At 39.9% G+C, this 19149-nt stretch overlaps 1 protein-coding gene across 1 annotated transcript in view; it reads left to right on the forward strand.

Annotated features, from left to right (window-relative positions):
• Positions 1 to 19149, forward strand: part of LOC117500252 (receptor-type tyrosine-protein phosphatase mu-like) — a 154319-nt gene that overhangs the window by 22304 nt on the left and 112866 nt on the right. Inside the window, 1 exon segment of the mRNA XM_034153057.1 lies at positions 12369 to 12491. Coding sequence (XP_034008948.1) covers positions 12369 to 12491 — 123 coding nt within the window.

Raw genomic sequence — 19149 nt, forward strand, 5'->3', positions numbered from 1 at the left:
CATGGCAGTGAGTGTTGCAGTGTCGGGGTGTGAAAGAAGGCTTTGGCAGCTCTCCTTGTTTTGTGATGGAATCGGCTCTTCTGGCCAAACCAATATAGTCCGAAAAGCCTTTGGGGTGGTCAAGCAGAGTAGAGGGCTCAAAGTGACATTTGACTGGATGAGACGTTTTCCTGTACTGTCGGAGAATTGGGAGTATCATGACCTCTGTGGGCATTCACATGATGACACTTTTTAGAAAGACCTAAGGGACCGATTGACAGTTCACTCTGTTTTTAGGAAGGAATAGCCTTCAGGAGCTGTGAGTAAAAAGTTGATCTCAACAACTTTTAGCCAAACTATTTTAGCACCCTTCACAGTGTTTGCCGAGAGATGCACCCACTATTTTTAGAAAATAACAGTGTATTCACTAAATGACAAAGGTGACATTTGCAGCAGAGACAATATAAAGTGACTGATGACTAACATATCTTTTATTTAGCTATACTTTAATTCAGTTCACTGCAGATATGTATAAAAGCCTGCTACTTAACTATATGCAGAATATCCAGCAGTATGTAATTATGGAAACTGACAGCGCCAGAGATTGTTCGTGACGTGTTGACCAGAAACTCTTTTCACTGCGCCACATTAATTTAACAATGTAAATGTCACAGAAAGTTCTTTTGAGTAACTCCCACAAGGTATATTCTGCTTTTACCATTTACAGACGTGTTAAAGTTTCTTTTGTTTTGATCTACCAGAGAAAGCTTTAGATAAAAGGCAGATGATTCAAAATGCAGCAGCATGCGCACTGACCAAACCCAGAAGAAGAAGAAGGCATGCATTACGTCTATTTTTAAGTATCTTTGCTGCTGTTACTTTTTTTTTTTAAAGTTTAAGTTTCTCTCATCGGTTTTCAAATTGCTCAGTGAATTAGCATCTGACCGCGATGATTAAACTATTTTAGGGAATGCTCAGTATCATATTTTTTTAAAAACTTTTTTAGTCTTCAATGCTGGCCTTTGAAGAGTTTCTATCGCCCAGAAACAGTTTAAGTTATAATAGCCACACATAGGCATCACACTTGACTCTTAAAAAACGTTAAATCTCAAGTATTCCTTTAGTGAAACAGACTAATTAGACTTTTTAAGTTAGTAATACTAATTATGTTATGGTCGTGGTCATTAGTAGACATGCACAAAGATTCAAGTACACATATTTTTACAGAGGTGTTTTTTGCATATACAGTATGTATGACCTTTTGTCTTCTTAGTTAGTGTCTGAGTGGAAGGCTTTATAGATGTAGGTGTTTGGTGCTATAAATACTATTTCATTATCTAAATAATCTCAATTTGTTATTTTATCAGAACATTTATTTTTTGTTCTATGAGGAAAATATATCCATAACTATTTTCCTATCCTTTTGGTGACATCTTCAAATATCTTCTTTTGTCCTACCAGCAGCCCAATGCTCAGAGACATGATACACATTTGGGAAAACAGGAAATCTCCACATTAAATAGTCTGCAACTAGTCATATTTTATCATTTTTTTTCTTGAAATCTAACTTAAAGTGGACCTATCATGCTATATTTTAATAATATAGTGTAGGACCATACCTATATAAGGCATATTTATACGTTTTTTTTTTCAAAATACCAAACAGATCATGCATTTTAGCCATGCCTCATTTTGCTCAATTTGACATTTTTTAGATCTGTTTTTGCAAGGGCAGATTCAGTGAGAACAGCACCATCTACAGGCCTGGCATATGTACTACAGCGTCTCCAGCGCTTTCGAACGGCAATGGCCGTGGCTGTCTCCTCCTGATTGGTGGAGTTGGCCCAATAGCCGTAGCGCTACTGTCCTGACGTCAGGACAGTGTTCAAATCTGGATCAGTTTTTATCAGATCCGTTGCAGCCCCTTTTTTAGAGATTTGGGTATGGAGGAAAATAGAGAGGGTTGTGTTTTCTGACACTTGGTGAGTTCCCTGGAACACCGGGGACACATATTCATGTATAAAAGACGTACAAAAGTGCATTTTGCATGATAGGTCCCCTTTAAATGATTACTTGAGTATTAAAATAGTAAATAATAATATTCATTTAGATAAAGTTATGCTATTATTTTTGAAAGATTGGTTGATTTTAGACAAAACTTCATTAATACTCAACATACTGGAGAGGAACAATTCCATAGTCCATATTGATGATTATTTTATGACTTTTACGGCTTTATTGAACACTTCAGATCATTTTTGCTTTAATCTTTACATTTGCTCAACACACCCTTCCCTCTTCTATTATAAATTCCTTCCTATGTCCAGCTATAATGTGCTTCCACTATGACTTTATATGGACGTTTGTCACGATGTTAATGAAAAAACCTGCGGTGTAACCAGGGATCAGAGAGGTGCTGTGCCTCAGAAGTTTGTGTGCTGCGGACTAATCTCTGCGATCATTCACCTGGACGATACAGAAGCTAGATCGTAATATTCTCCTGCAGGGGACACGGCAGAAGGCGGAAAAAGATTGGAAGACCAAAGTCTCCCGAAGGAGCACCCTGCAGGAGCTTGAGATCCATCTAAAACTTTAAAGGTTTCTCCACTCTATGATGTGTTTGGTTTTGATACAGTGGTACACTTAAATCAGGAAATAGGTCACGAGCAGTCATACAATAATTGGATTTAAAAATTAATAATATTAATGAGACTGGGAATTCCTTTGTTTCCTTGACTTATTCATTCACTGTCTGATTTGATAACAAACCAAGTGAAAAGACTAATATGTCTCGCGTTACTCTGTCACTTAATGCATGTACCGGTCACCTCTGTGCAGTATCATATTAAAAGTGGGTTAGACGCATCGAGTCGTAAAGATATTCCTAACTTGATTTAATCAATTTGAAAGGTAATGGGTTTTCCTTGAAACGGCTTTGAAATTATTTCTGAATAATTTATCTAATTCCAATATGTATTTTTAAAATGGACATTAATATGTTAGGAAATCGTTTTGAACTAGCAGGAAAATACTTTATATCCAGCCCCTGTTGAATTCGTATGAGTTTGAGTAAAAGCAACTGTAGCTTGTGTACGATAGTGTCAACCGACCACTTATTTCTGCATCTCTGCCATAGATACAAAGATTACAAATTAAAACAATTGGGGATACACCAATCCATAACGCCAGATCTGTATTGACTCAGATTTCGACCTCATTAAAACAATAATTTGACATGTGTTGTTTATTTGCTCAGAGGGAATTGTACGATAACTTAACAAATATATAACAGCAGGCACCTTATTTACCCAAATATCCTTAACTGTCGGATAGTTGAAATTAACTGTGATGCCAGTTGCATAAATGGCTGTAGGCTACACAGACACAATCATGTGGGTGATCTTGTTAGCTGCTTTTATATTGGAAAGAAATGTCATGGTAAAGGCTGTTGGTGATCTTATTGGTATAATTATCTAAATTGTCTTAAAATGTCATGCGGACTGGAGCTGAGATGAGATTCCTCCCACTTGTTTCCAGATTCTTACTGACCAGTCTGCAGACTCTCCTGTTGCCAAGCACAACAAGAGCTTGGCAAACGCAAGTACATTTTTGAAAAAAGGGAGCCTCGTGTAACCCCATGCTTTCAAAGTTGGCTCCCCCTGACCCAGGAGGATTAAGCCTGGCAACCGGGTTTTTCTTTCAGGTAGCTGATTTATTGGGTTTCGGCAGAGAAACAAAGGGTCTGAATGTGTTTGAAGTGTGCAGGTGAAGACCCTAAGACGGCCCTTTGAAAAAGCTCCCAGAAGGATTGAAAGCTCTTCAGTCGCACCTGTCAAGGCAGCGTTCAGATCCAAACGGTGACCTTTCACCTGGGCCGGGATCCACCTTCCACCTGCGCTCCGTCTGCCGTGTGCTGGCCAGACTTTCCAACCCCGACGTGACTGTGGGTGGCGGCGGATTAAACGCTCTGCATTATGTGATTGACGATATGTCGTGACACAAAAGCAAAGTAATGATACTTCATCAGGCTGATCATTCTGCCTGACTGCGCAAGCTTTGCCTTGTGGCCTAGATTTTTCTCTCCTTCTCAAGAGGGATTGATTCAACCTCTCTTCTATTCTTCTACATTTTCTAATTAGCTTTAGCGATTTCCTAATTCTTTGACATTCAACCTTGAATTATTCCCTCCTCCACACATAAAAACATGCATTTGTTCCACTTCTAGAAAACAAACAAAGGATGTTAATGTTCTTGTTTATTCCACGATCAAACATAATCATTCTCTCCCCTGGAGGAAACTTCCCTATGGGCTAATTTCTGGCATTGTTACTTGCATGTTTGACAAATTAGGCTCTGGGAAACTCGGGGGGGTGGGGGAGCAGGGAGCAGGGAGGAAAGCTACTGATACTGACATTAGCATTTCATCCCTTTTTTGTTACTCTTGGGCAGAATTCAAAGGTTTGCTGACTTAGCAGGTTTTGGGAGGATTGGAGGGGTTCAGTCTGAAGGGTCATCCACTGTGGGATGGGGATGTTGTTTTCTATTGGAGTGAGCTAGGGGGGATTTTAGCATTGAGCACAGGCTAGGCTCTCATTCCTTTTTTCTCTTCCTGAAGGCTTCCTGTCCAGGTGTGGATCCATTTAACTGAGTTTTCTCCTCTTTTTATTCTGTCTTTCATTGATTGAAGCTCAGGCCAGTGGCCCATCGTACCTGGATCAAATGTAAGACCAGGCTGGAGGAAGTTTTAATTTCCTGTCTTATAGTATTGAGCTTCTACTGTGTTGTGAATCAATTCATCGGGTTGATTCCACTAAGCCATCTTCACAAGTTGATTCAGCACAGCACAGGATACGCATCAACAATAGGAGCACATGTAGACGCAGTGGGATGTTTCTTTTGTTTTTTTATTTCTGATATTTGACAAGCAAACCCGTAGCATTTTTTTTCCCCAGCTGTTCCTCACCTTGCTGTTGAAATGTGTCTTTAACTTGTGCAAGCAGTGAATTCAATAGAGCAGCTTTTATGCTCAATCACCATATCATTTTCTAGGGGCATGTTGAACACAGGAAAATAGGGAGCCAAGCAAGCCAGTTTCGCTCCGACATTCAGTGTATCAACAGGCATTAGGCGGAATAGGAAACAGCCCTATTTCCTCTCTCTCTCTGTGGCTGGCAGAGGCAGAGAGACAGACACTGTGGCTCTCTCTCTGGATGGATACAAGAATGAGAGTGCTGGGAACAATAGGAGGAGAAGCCATTGTTAGCCGGCCTTATTGCTGTCAAGTCAGAGTCGGAACACGCCTAAGCCACATCTTTTCAAGCTAAACACCGAGCACAGCAGGAGGTTTTTTCTCAGTCTTCAGAAAATTGATTAAATCTGATCTTCACATTTGGGAGCTCTGGCTTTTTTCGTATAAATGAGCCCTCTGAACTACATTACTTGACCTCAACATTGCTGAAAAGTTCTGGCAAGCTGTGATTCAAAATGGACTTCTGCTAAAAGAATAATTAGCACAATTCTCAGTGTTATCACCACAGGATATGTCTCTGCAGACGGACCTGAAGGCCTCATCTTTATTGCTTGGAGAAAAATGACAATGAGAGTCCTCCGTGTCTCCGAGTTAGAATCCATATTTATCTTAATTGGTGCCTGGCAGGTTATACAGAATGGAGATGGATTTGAAGTCATTTACTGGAAGTTCTTGACAGGCGCAGTGGAAGAGAACGTCAAGCCATGTTCTGGCACACATGCAGTAGCTTGAAAATCATCTGTCAAAGTTTAGCATATCTAAAGAGAAGGCTGCCTGTCATCTTCAATGTACATCTAACCATGCACAAGGGTGGATTTGATCAGGAGCTATGTTGTACTCCGGGTGTACAGCACATTCATCAATTTGATATTTGGTTGACAGGACAAAAAGGAAAGGCAAAGAGGCTTTTATAATGAGATGGTTTGGAGCTACAAGTCGTACCAAAGGTTTTTTTTTCAAATAATGAATCTTGGCACAATCTTCATAGCTTTATAAATTATTAGACATCTTCCACAGTTTTTGTATACAGTCTGTGGTTTTACCTAACAAATGCAATATTCCATTTTTGTTCTGATCATGTATTCTGTCACACAAGATGTGATTTGTCTGTTTTGTTTTGCATAACATTGCTGACGAGTGCAAGGCTCAGCCAGGCAGATTATCAGTGGAAATCTCCACTCCAACTTCTTTATTATCCCTTTGAATCAATGCGGTGAACAGCAAGACGTGATTGATAATGATATTGAGATTGATTGTCTAAATCCCTTCCCTCAGTTCAAAGTCCCCAAACAGATAGTATATATACATGCAATTCAGTGCAGAGATGGGTCTTGGCAGGAGCTGCCAATAGATAACTGAAATAGGGCCAGAGTGAAAAGACCTATCAGTCCCTAAGGGGCTTAGCTGCAGGATTCTGAAGCTCTAAACTGGCGGTGGTGGAGGGAGATAGTCGACATCGGTTTTAAATTACCCAAGATTGCCTTGTGGTTTCAGTCTGCGGGGAGGCCAGCAGACAAGATGTTTGTTAAAACAAGTGGAGACATTGAGGGAGATTGGAGCAAAGAGCAGACCTGCGATTTCCTAGCCAGACAGAACAGGTTGGAAGGCTGGTAATTGCAGAATTGGCAGAGGGGCTAAGGAGGTCTTGCAGCAATGATATCTGCCACTGGGACTGAAGCAGTGTCAATGCTGGAAAAGGGCTCAGTTTCTTTACTGGAAAGAAATTCTATCTGATGCCGTAAGAGCTAAAGCACACACCACACTAATGGTCATTTTGTTCATTTACTTGCTTTGTAACGATATGTAACTCTCTCAAAATGACTGGGTTGAGAATAACCAATAATTATATAGAAGCTGGTCATTATCATTCAGGTGCCCTGGAGGCTTTAGGGGCCAACTATGTTCTGAACCGGCAAAGTCCTACGTTTTTGTTCTGTACTTTCCAGTCTTCTTACTTTGCAATCATGTCATTTCAAACAAATGCAAAAATTCAGCTTAAAGGCATAGTTAAACATTTTGGTAATACACTTACTGTATATACACTTATACACAAAGGTTGATATTGAATTCCTAGTCTCTGTGGGTTGCCTTGAAACCTCCCAGAGATGAAAGGACTCCAGAAAGTCACTGCACATTCAGCCTGTTGAAGAGAACCCAATAAACCACCAATTTTCATTTTTGCACATCAATTTGTTTGCCTTACACTCTTTGAGTTTATATGCAATGCTAGCTCGATACAAGAGAGATATTGATCTTCTCTCGGCAGGAACTTTTTTCTCCAACATTTTGTATTACTTCCTATTCTTATTACTTTAAAACAAGAAATTAACCAAATTACACATAAAGTCGAGGACCAGAAAGAGAAGAGAACATTTAAATTTGCAAAAAACAAAACTGCTGGGAAACACAAGTGGTCAATGTCAGTTACAAACTCACCAAGGCGCTCTACTCTTAACATTTTCAAAACACCTTATTTTCCATTGAATCACTTACCCCTCAACCTATTCAATTTTCTATTTCCAACAGCACAATCCTTCCCTCACCGGCATTCAGAGACGACTGCGTGAATAGCACTCCCCTACAGTACCAAACTTTGACACACACAATCGCACACACACAGCTTTTAATGCTCAAAGTTTACTTTTGTTACAGGTACAATAACAAAAGGCCTTTTAAGTCTGACTTGAAAATCTTTAGGAGAAATTGGCTCCAGCATTGAGGGGTTGAGTTATTGATTCTGGCCCCTGGCTCAGTCCAGGAAAAGATGGATAGATTTCTTTGAAATGCACTCTGCGTGAGAATATAAACACTATTGTGTGTTCTCGCTCAGGAATAAATTGTTTCATGACATATCTAGGGCCACCTTTTTAGCTTCAAGCTGCCTGCTTCTCTTGAAAGGGGGATGTTGACAGGGTGGAGCACATTCATCCGTGGTCCCAGACTACCCACACCTCATAGAAGCTTTTATTGAAAGTTAAATCTCCTTCTGAGAGTTGGCAGCCCCTCGTTGGGATATCTATTTCAGCAGCTGTCGTGGCTGATTATATGGGGGTTATGCCACACACTGGCAGCGATATAAACCTCCTACCGAGAGGAGGGCTATTATGTTGCTATTGATTGATGCATTCATCTGCATGCATGTGTACAATCTCTTGACTCGGAAGCAGCAGTTGGTTTTGATGGCATGCAACATGTGATCAGCGATACAATTTTCTTTTGGCACTCACAATCATGAAGTCAAACATTTGAGAAAGCTTATGATGCCATGAAATCTCTGTTAAACAAGATGCTTTTAGTTAACCTTGGGGCAGAACAGTTTTACAGCAGATCAATAACAAGTTGCAGGCGTTATTGGAGAACCTCCCAATTATGAAGTCTTATACCAAGTGTTTATTGTTGCAATCAAAGCACTGCATATTGATGAATTGCGTCTTCACCCCGTTATCCTGTTTTAATGGTCAAAATAGTTAACTTGAGCAATGAATGCCAATTGTACTTCTGTATTGTCGATAAAAAAGTAGTATGGATTTTCACCCACTGCTTCCAATACAAGATCCATAGGGAATCAATAAGAAAGCATACAGTAGGGCCTCAATAGCCAAATCTCCCTTTTGTTGTTTCTTAAATTTGGTTTGGAGAAAGGTCTTCAGAGAAGTCTGTCAGATTCTTAAAACATACATATTAGTACCTGTGATGAATAAAAAAAATTCTAACTGAAAGCATGTGCTAGTTAATCCTAACTAGCATAGGTAATGATATGATTTTAAGAAGTGTCAGAAGTGGTTTGAAAAAACTGCATAAAAAGATGGACGGGATGTTTAATTGGTTTGTTTAAAATGAGATATTTTGAGTTTAGATTAGATATTATTTGCAGGTTGAACTAGTTGAGCAGTGAAATAACATCTTTGCATAATAGCAATATAGTTTGTTAACCTGAGCAACAACACAATCATTAATAGAACAGATCCATTTCAAAAGGATGAACTGAAACCTCAACATTGTCATTTTCCTGATTTTTATTTTCAACACTAAGTCGATATTAAAAAAAAAAGAATTAAACAACGACTGGGCTCTGGTAAGTGCATCTTTTGAAGGCTTTTTTCTGCTGCCCACTGTGTTCAAATTCCTTTTTCCACTCCCATCACCCACTGACTCGGAATACATTTCGCTTCTCGTCAATGCCATCGATTTGAATATCAAACACCAATATTAAAAGCCACCTCTTTGAGTTTATTTGAGCTCAGGCATGCTGTGAGAAAGAAGGTGGGCGGCTCGGGGCAAAGGATCTTGGAACTATTGAGTCAAAATATTGATGGAACTCAGCCAGTCCCTGTGACGCTGCAGCCAAAGACTCATGTTAATGTTGTCCAAGTTGCAGCTTGGCAACACAAACATTTGTATTTATTTTGGGAGAAAACATGAAGTACATGCCCTTTTTCGGCACCCTCTTCATGTTCTTAGAGTTTCACACAGTCACTCAAGGGAGGTGGAGGACAACCACAAATGTACTTGTGGTGGTTGTCACAAAAAGCTCCAACTGAAAGGTTTGATCTGAAGAGCATTTTGAGGACATGTAGATGAAGAAGGTTGATCATGAGGGTTTCCTATGCAGTGTTGGACATTTAATCAAAGAAAATGTACAGAGAAAAGCTACATGCTATCCTTCTAGGTGGATCTCTTGCTTAACTGCTTCTACAGAATGAACGAACTCACACAAAATCATACAATAGCATTTAACAGCTGTTAAATAATTCTAATGAGCTTAGCATAATAGCTCAAAGGGAACACGTATATAGAGGGAAACCTACTGTGATTATGTTTTTATGAAAAAAGGTAAAGTGCCAATACAATGCACAGATAGGCTTCAAGTAAAAGTCATGCTTTCAAAATGTTGCCTGAGAAAGTGTTATCATCACAATAAAAAAATATGCAAAAAGCAGATTATGAGGAGAGTGCTGTGTTAGTTCAACCATAAGCCTTTTCCTAGAAGACTTATCATAGCAACCCAGTCTCAGGGCATTTCGTGTTATTAGTCACGAAATTAATTTCATCTATTGATTCGTGTTCACCAACACGATTTTCACCTTTTTTTCGTGTCACACAGAACGATTTTAAATGCAATGTATTTCTATTGGTAGTATGTTTCGTGCCTGCAACACGTCTTTTTGTCCGGTCGGGTCTTGGAAGACCAGAAGCTGTGTGGTTCATAAAAACATGTTCTTACTCAATATCTTACCCTAAGCCTAACCCTATCCCTTTTATTTTAAATTGTATAATGTCTGAGTTTTTTTTGCCGTCAGTGAGGAAAAGAAATGGCTCAGAGCCTCAGAATACTGACATCTGTATTTTATGTCATCTTTTTTTCCTTCTAATTTGTTATTATTTGGTGCAGGCACGAAACATACTACCAATATAAATACATTGCTTCTAAAATCGTTCTCTGTCAGAATACTTAAATCTGTATTTTTTTAAATGTGTTTTTCCTTCTAATTTGTTATTATTTACATTGCTTTCAAAATCGTTCTGTGTGACACGAAAAAAATGGCGAAATCGTGTTGGTGAACACGAATCAATAGATTAATTTTGTGACTATAACACGAAATGCCGTGAGACTGTGTTGATCATAGTAGCCATCATTTAGTAAATGATGTACACCTGGGCTTTATCTACTGTGACAGGATTTCTAACTGTTTGCGAATTAGCTTTAAATGTTTTTGAAATTACAGATAGCTGAGAGCAACATGAGCACACGCACACATTGTGTTACAGAGTTCATCTGAAAACTCAGTGTTTTTGACAACTTGACAGTTTGCAACTCAAACACCCACAACCATAACAATTGGCTCTGGCTAACACATTAGCAAAACAACATCTTTAGCTTAAACAGAGCCACATGGAAATGTCTCTTGGAGTCTGAACTGTTTGTTTTTGTTCATTTCAAGTAAGTCTTTTGTTCTGGTTTGATGTGCTCATCTCCCGTGAATAACGTCTCCCTCTTTTTGGTTTGTTTTCATGACTTTGTTCGCTGTTACTTGTTAGCTTATCTCTGATGTTTCACACTGCAGGACACCTAGCTAGCTTGCAGATAACTAGCTTCTCATCCTAACAAGTTGCTTTGGTAAGATTTTAACTGTAACGTGCAATGGATTTCTGGATAACCTCTGCACAATACCTCAACCTTTTACTTGTGCTACTTTAGCAATCACTCCCTTTTTCCACTTCTTCCACCCCCTCAAAAAACAGACAAAGCAGCAAATATATCATTAGCAGCTGCCCTATGGAGCTGGATATTAATTATCCTGTGTTCTTCTCGTTTGGCCACTCATTTGCACGTGTACTGTAAATGTCACCAGGGAGATAAATGGGAAAACAAAAACCCCAGCTCGTAGCCTTTGCAGCAGAATGTCAGAGGGAGCTTGTAAGAGATGAGATATTGGTTTTGGCCTGGCATGGATTCTGGCTCAAGGAACATTCCCACAGGCAATGCAATTTGTATGTCATCTGTGTTTAGAAACTTATTAGCAATGCACAAGCAAACACTTTCAGATTTAACATTTGGATTCCGGCAAGAAGCAGGATAATAATCAGTACATCTGTTATAAACAACGAACCAATGAAATCCTGTATCTGACACAGCATAATATTATTTCATCCAATTCTTCTCTAAGTCCTCTGCCTGCTCTGAGAACAACCTCTCCCTGTGTCAGAACCACCTTTTATGCTTCTCATTTTTTACTCGGTATGAACTTCTTTCTTGCCACATATTGTTCTGACATGCCTTTTTTGTAGATTTATGAGTGGATTGAAAAGCACTTTGGGGGGGGGGGGGGGGGAGAAGCTCAACCCTCACATTCTCTGTGTGGCCTTTAAGGTGCGAGGAATAAAAGAGTATTTGTATTAATCGATCACACGCCGAGCCTGGTTGAAGCCTGGCCCTAATGGTTGCTTGCTGTCATTTTGCAAGCAGCTTGTAAAAAGGATTAGAGTGGCTCTGTGGAGTAAGGGCGCATGAACAGCAAAGTTCTGTGGCCGGCAATGAAAATAAATCAATTTATCCCTGATGGTGGTGCAGTTTTGGAACATAATGCCTAACGATGATAGAGTTTAGACACTTCATACTTGTCATTGTGAAATTGGACTGCCGTGTTGCTAATGATGGTAATGTATGTTGTGCCTCGCCTACTAAAGTAATCCTTCACTCTGTCTCACTTAAATGCATCTCATTGTCTGGCATATTGTATTATGAATACCGTTGGATACAAAAAAAAAGGGTAGAATTGAATTTATATATTCATTCAGTTGAACAGCAAGTTAATGGAAAAACTGTATAACCATATACAATTATTCCCTTTTGTCACAGGTGATTGTAACTTTGAGAAGCCGCTGGCAGCATGTGGATACAGCCAAGGCAGAGACGATGACCTCGACTGGGAGCAGGCCAATACCAGAGAGAAGCCTTCATCAGATCCATGGCTGCCCTCAGGTAAGGACCATGACACTGGCTGTGTATAGTAGAGCTAATATTTCCATCCTCATATAGAGAATACATCCTGCAATAGTCTGCACATATGACATTGTTTCTTTTATAGAATAGAATAGAATAGGGAGGGATGAAACCCTCTTTAATGGTCACACATGCAGAGCACACAGCACACACAGTGAAATTTGGCCTCTGCTTTTAACCCATCCTAGTACAAGGAGTCTAGTACTAGGAGCAGTGGGCAGCTATTGTACAGCGCCCGGGGAGCAATGGGAGTGGGGGGGAAGGGGGGTGTCCGGTGCCTTGCTCAAGGGCACCACGGCAGGGCAGGAGGTGAACTGGGACCTCTCCAAGTAGAAGTCCACACTCCATATTTAGGTCTGGTCGGGGACTTGAACCAGCGACCCTACGGCTCCCAGTCCAAGCCCCTACTGACTGAGCCACTGCCGTAAGAATGTGTAAGAATCAGCATTCTGCACAGAATATTTTCAAATAAATAAATATTGTCTCACACCAGTAGGATACTAGGGTCCTTGCACTGGCTACCTGTAATGTGGGAAATTGATTTTAAATGTATTTTTGCTTGTTTTGAGGTCATTAATGGTTAACCTACAGCTTATTTGATCATGTTTGAAACTGCTCCTTTAGTTGCTGGCTTGCTCAATTTACCAACAATGTATTGCAAAATGAATGGTGAAGCAGCTTTTTGGTGTTTTCTTAATACATATTTATATATTTAATATATACTTTTAAAGTATATGATTTTCATGCAAAAAAATGAGAAATAAGACCAGAAACATTATATTGATATAAGAGTTAAAAACATACTTTTATGATATTGCTTTTAATTCCATCTATTTCTGGTCTCATAATTCTTTTCCCTTTCTAATACTTGTTTGAAAGTTTTCATGTCTGTTTTTAATACCTTCTTTGTTTTTAATAACTGTGTTGTTGATCTTTTTGTCTTGTAAAGCACTTTGAGGTGCTTTCAATGTTATGGTACGTTGCTATATAAATGTGTATTATTACATTTTGTATAAATAGGAATCAAATCAGTTGTTAATGCCAATGAGGAACTACATATCAGATATACATTTTGACTGATCATACAAAGCTAAGCTACTCGTCATTGTTACACGGCATCCACCAAGACATTCACTATGATAAAGACCTCTGAAATAAAGTAAATATTCCTTGGCTCAAGTAGGCGAGCTACACGCACAATTTCTATCAATTTTCCCAACAGGAAACTAATTTGACAAAGCATTTGCATGACACTTATCTTTTACATAGTTTTCACTGAATGAAATGTATCACTGAATGGCCAGTTCAATCTAATGATGTGACGTTTACACGAGACATTTTTCTAATTAGGCTAGGCTAAGGGCTCCATATAAATGAAATATACTATAAGGCTGCATCCAAACAATTTAGTGTCGGAGACTAATACATATTGATTGTAGCTTTTACGGACATCTACTACTACTACTAATACTTCTACATTCTACTCTAGAATTTCTACATTATTTCCTTCTTTTGTATTAACATTCAAGTAACTTCTTCTTTCTACCTGAGTAGATAACACAGGATCTATGGGACAGTCACATAACCAAAGAGACAAAGCGTCATTTGATTTCAAAATACAAAGATCCATTTTAATTAAAGAAGTCCTTTTTGTCGTTCACATATTGAAATTCATTAAAATGCTTTCCCTGCATTTTGTGTCTGTCGCACACAATTTGTCTCTTTAATGTTCCATTGATCGCTTTTCATCTGATTTGAAATGCAGGGATATCAGCGCCACAGAGTGTCTAAGGAATTAGACTAATGGAATGACGTTCTTGTTGTGTTATAACAAAGGTAGCGTTGCAAACTAATGGATATTGTTTTCCTCCTATCTGACGCCTAATCTCACAAAGGCTGCATCACAGATAGATTGCACTGGGCGCCCCCAGTGACAGAGGGGGAATTAATTAGCAGGGCCGCACTAATTTTAAGCAGCCAGTGCCCAGACCTGTTTGTGTGTACATCGGAATGATGCGTGTTGAACCGCCCCAGAGAAATTACTTTCCATGGAGGGGGAAGCGTCTGCTCTTTTCTATCGCAATTGATTAATGTCCGGACTCATAGGCTGGGCAAAGGTTACAGCAAATTCGGGGAAAGCCTTGACCTACAAATTAACACCTCGTGCGACGGTCTAAATTTAACATATCTGATTAAAATCCCGTGTCTGGTTAAGAGGTGTCCCTGATTGGGCTTCCTCGTCTGAGTGCTCTTCAGATAGGCTTGTTTTCTACCTGTGCGACTTGAATTGTGCGTAATTAACAGGTTGCAGCTCTTTCTCCATTTCTCAGTGTGAGCACTCAACCTGCCGTGCAAAATTGTAATCTCTTCTCTTTGACCGCAGTGAAAGGGATGTGAAATGTAGTGTGCTTGACGGTTGAAATTGTTTTAGGGCGACTGGAGAGAGGGTTGATGGGTGAAAATGCATTTAGGTGAAAGCCACACTGGTGGAAAAGCTATCTCACCTCTGATTGCTGTCTCACTCTCAACCTGTACTTATGAATCTTGACAAAACGACCTTATCATACTCACAGAACAGATTGTTCCGAACAGAAGGCATTGCTACCTCAAACACTTCTGAAATTGGTTGGAGGCAGTTTCTGGTTGTTCTTAATGTCAATGTGTTAAATTATTATTAAAACCTGGCTGAGTTTCCATGGCAAATCCAATCCTTCCAGAGGTTAAACAGTTAGATACCAGTATCCCTGACATCACCTCCTAATGCAGTCAAGTGGAAAGAAAACATGTAGAGATCCGGTTGGTATAGCATGACATTTGAGGAGTTGGTGTTCTGTAACAGACATACACTTCAAGTTAGACTTACCATGAGCTTTCCCTCACCATAACCAAGTGCCCTAGTTTTCTAGCCCTAACAATAACTAAATAATGACCACAATCTTTCCCAACCATAACAATATTGTAGCTCGATCTCCCTCTGGAAGGAATGTAAGCCTTTGCTGACCATTTACATGCACAAAAAACATGCTATAGGAAAGTAAAACCCCCCCAAATGCATAATTGGGTCCCTTTTTAAGAGCCAAGAAGAAGTTGTAAGTATAAGGAATTGGGCTTGATCCAAGTTATTTAAAAAGAAAGGCAAATCTTAATTATGAAATAGTACGATTCCCTCCTTTTTATTAAAGGTTCAAAACATTCAGACTTCAAAGCTGCTACCTTTATCTGCTTTCTAAATCATGTATCAAAGGCTAGTGAAATCAATAGAAAAACATCCTGAATGAAGGTGCCGTTTCATTGTGCTACGTGTACAGAACAGAGTCATGAGAGGCCTTGTGCAGAATTTGATGTCAGCCATCTGAGGATTCTCCTTCATCCTGCAAGGCTAATATTGGAACCAAAGACCAAAATGGCCCAATTCCAACCTGACGTGTAAATAAAAGAGTACCAAAGGGGAAAAAAACTAAATGAAACGCAACGAGGAAAAACAAGCCCTCTGGTCACACGAAGAAGAGAAAAGCGGTGCATGAAACTCTTGGTTGTTTACGACGATCCGCTCCCTACCTAATTGCTACGTCTGGACGGAGAGTAGTCTTGTTTATCCATCCGCGCAGCCCTGATTGCATGCTTTGGCTCCTTTAGGGTGGCTCATCCCTGTTCTGAGGCTCCGCTCGGGCTCTCCCCAGTGTGTTCCCCCTCCCGAGCCAACTGGAGTAACCCCCGGCAGAGCTGTCACTGTCAGTCCCGTTGTTACCAACAAGCCTCATCTGCCCTGGACAATGATAATAAAACCATGCGAGCCAAGACGACACTCATTCAGCCTTGGAGAAAGGAGCTGGACACACTTCTGTCAATGTCAGATGTTGGCTTGGAATGCAAATTATTTGAAGGGAAAATTACCAGGCGTGAATCAAAGAACTGATTTCTGGGTTTCCATCCTGCCCTCTGTTGTTATAAGTTCTCCAACATGGTGCATTATTGTAAAAGAAGAATGGGTGAAGCTCACTTTGTTAGGAAGTTTGCAGTTTGCATGGGGTGTCCAGATGCCTTAAAGAAGGAATGTGTTTTTAGTGAGCCCCAGCTGGTGCAGAGGCTGCCTCCCCTCGGATGGAGTTACGGATGGTGCCAGCAGTAGGCTGCTGCTCCCTGACTCTCCCCTGGGACTCGTTCTGGGGAATAATGGCAGGAGGAGGAGAAAGAAGGTCTTCTAACTGAGATTAATTAGTTTTTTTTTTGTATTATGCTCGACACAATGGCGAAAGCAGCTCCTGCTAAATGACTTATTGTTGCACTGTTAATGTCTGCTTTAAATATGTTGTGGGAGAGAAATAGAATGTTTTTGTTGTGTAGCGTGTTTGTTCTGATAGCGCGCCCTTGGTCGATAATGACACCTAGAGAATTGTGAAGGATTGGCAGAATGAGGTTCTTCATATGGCAACAGAGATCTGGTTCTTTCTTCTCGGGTTCATAATGTGTTCATGCTAATGCAGCTCACTCTTGAACCCAGAAGGGTGCCTTTTCTTTAAGTGTGGCTGCTGCATATGGATAAGGGATCATTCGTAAAGTCAAACTGGTCACCTTTTTGATCATTTCAATCAGGAGGTAATTCATTCTCAAAGCCCCTCAAGCTTACCTGGTCAGCGAGTATTGTTTACGGCTCTGTATGTGCTGTTCAAACGAAAAGAGGAGAAGGATAGACACTTAAAATATGAGAGGAGAGAACACCGACTGACTGAAGGACGTCAGAAATGTAATCAGAATTTAAATCACATCAGCAAAAGATGGGATTTGCTCTTGAGGAGGGAGGGGCAATATCGTCTGAAAATAAGCTAATTGCTTTTTGAGCCATTCGCAACTTTGTGTGAAAATCACACCTTGCACAGTGTTGGCAAGGTTGTGAGGTTAAGGAGTCATCCATTATATGATTAGGGGACAAAACGGAACAGCAAATTATAACGTCTGATCAATCCGTGAATTAATTCCTGGGGATGAGAGACTGCGATTTTTCGATTTTAGCATGTATGTGGCGTTCTGTGTGGCGTTAGCAAACAGGATTGCATCCATTACTATAAACAGGATTATGACGGCACACTTTACTGTCATGATGGAGGACATATTTGCATACTGTATCTTTTCCCATTAGTTTGCATGGTACGTACAATTAAGGCTAATGATGCAGATATAGGTGACTCGCATGAACACTCGCTGTTGTGTAATGGGTTTGTATCAGACAAATGGGCCATTATATGACCCATTTATTGCAGCGGAGCGCCAATAGTGCGTCCTGCATATTAAGATGACATATTAAGCCATTAAGAATTGCTGTTGATTGACACGCAGTAACAAAGGATGCTGTCAGGGAACATAATATGGGTCAGTTGTTCCACCTGACTAAAAAGACAGGGCTGAATTGGGTCCGCATGATGGATGGTTTATGGGTGAATCTGTTTGACACCATCAAAGGATCCTGGCAGGTCTTTCTTTATAGAGCCCAAACTTATTCCATGTTACTTTATCAGGGTCCTTTCATGTTTAAAGGGACACAGGGAAAGTTCTAGGAAATTGAGAGGAGGCCGCGGCTGTTCACATTAACAGCCTAACCCTCACAGCGAGAGCCTTTTTTGATTGGTGGCAGACAGTGAGAATAGCCCTGTCTTCATTGACATTTCCGAAGCGGCAGCCGTGCTTTTCTGCGGTGGTGACCTCTGTGAATTTTATTAGCAAATGAGACCTGGAGGGTTTGGGTTTAAAGAGCGCCCCTTCATTCTGATTTCCCTCACATAATGATTTTCACAGAGTTCAGGACCTGAATGGAGGAGAAATAATGAGCGCTAGTCATTATTGCAAATTATATCCTCCGCTCAGACCATCACTCAACTGATAATTAATCTAAATACCTTCAGCCTATAGACTTTGATGATTAGGATTAGACAGTATCCTATTTGTATGAACTAAATTACATCAGACTATATTCCCCATTAAGACGACTTTAGTATCTTTTAAAGAAAAGGAACCAAAGGAAAAAAGAAAATGTACAAATGGAGCCACTTAACCATCTCAGGGTTACTACATCTTCCTTATTGTGCATGAGTGACATGTTCTGTGCCTTTTTAAGGGAGATACATAATAGGTGCTATGAAATAAATGTATTTGAGTAGTGTCTTCAAACGACTCGGGTCACTGTTATCAGTCTACTCTTCCAGCAAATTCCAACCTTCTCCTACTTTCTGCAGTGATTACAAAAAGACTCTGAAGACATGAGACTTTATTGCAGGAAATCAGGAAATAGAAATTAAGTTTCGTCACATTATTGTACTGAAAAGTTGAGTTTGATGGTCTCATATGCAGGATTTCATACTGTACATAACTTTGTCTGAAGTCAAATGGATTATAGTTATTACTATGTGCCGGTTTCCTCAGGTTAATAGAGTAGTTAAAGTAACATTTGGCTTCAGACCCATTGCTGCTATATAAAAGGCCGGCAACAGAATAATTAGGTGCTAGAAAGCCATCTCATGAGGTCATTTAGTGCTTAATTGGTTACAATCGCCAGTAGATTGTAGGCAACGGGTGAAAAGATTAACCTAATGGTATCCTTGATGGTTTTTATCTAGATGGCTCATTATAACATTACACCATTTAT

This window comes from Trematomus bernacchii, unplaced genomic scaffold (assembly GCF_902827165.1).
Source record: "Trematomus bernacchii unplaced genomic scaffold, fTreBer1.1, whole genome shotgun sequence".
Classification (NCBI taxonomy): Eukaryota; Metazoa; Chordata; class Actinopteri; order Perciformes; family Nototheniidae; genus Trematomus; species Trematomus bernacchii.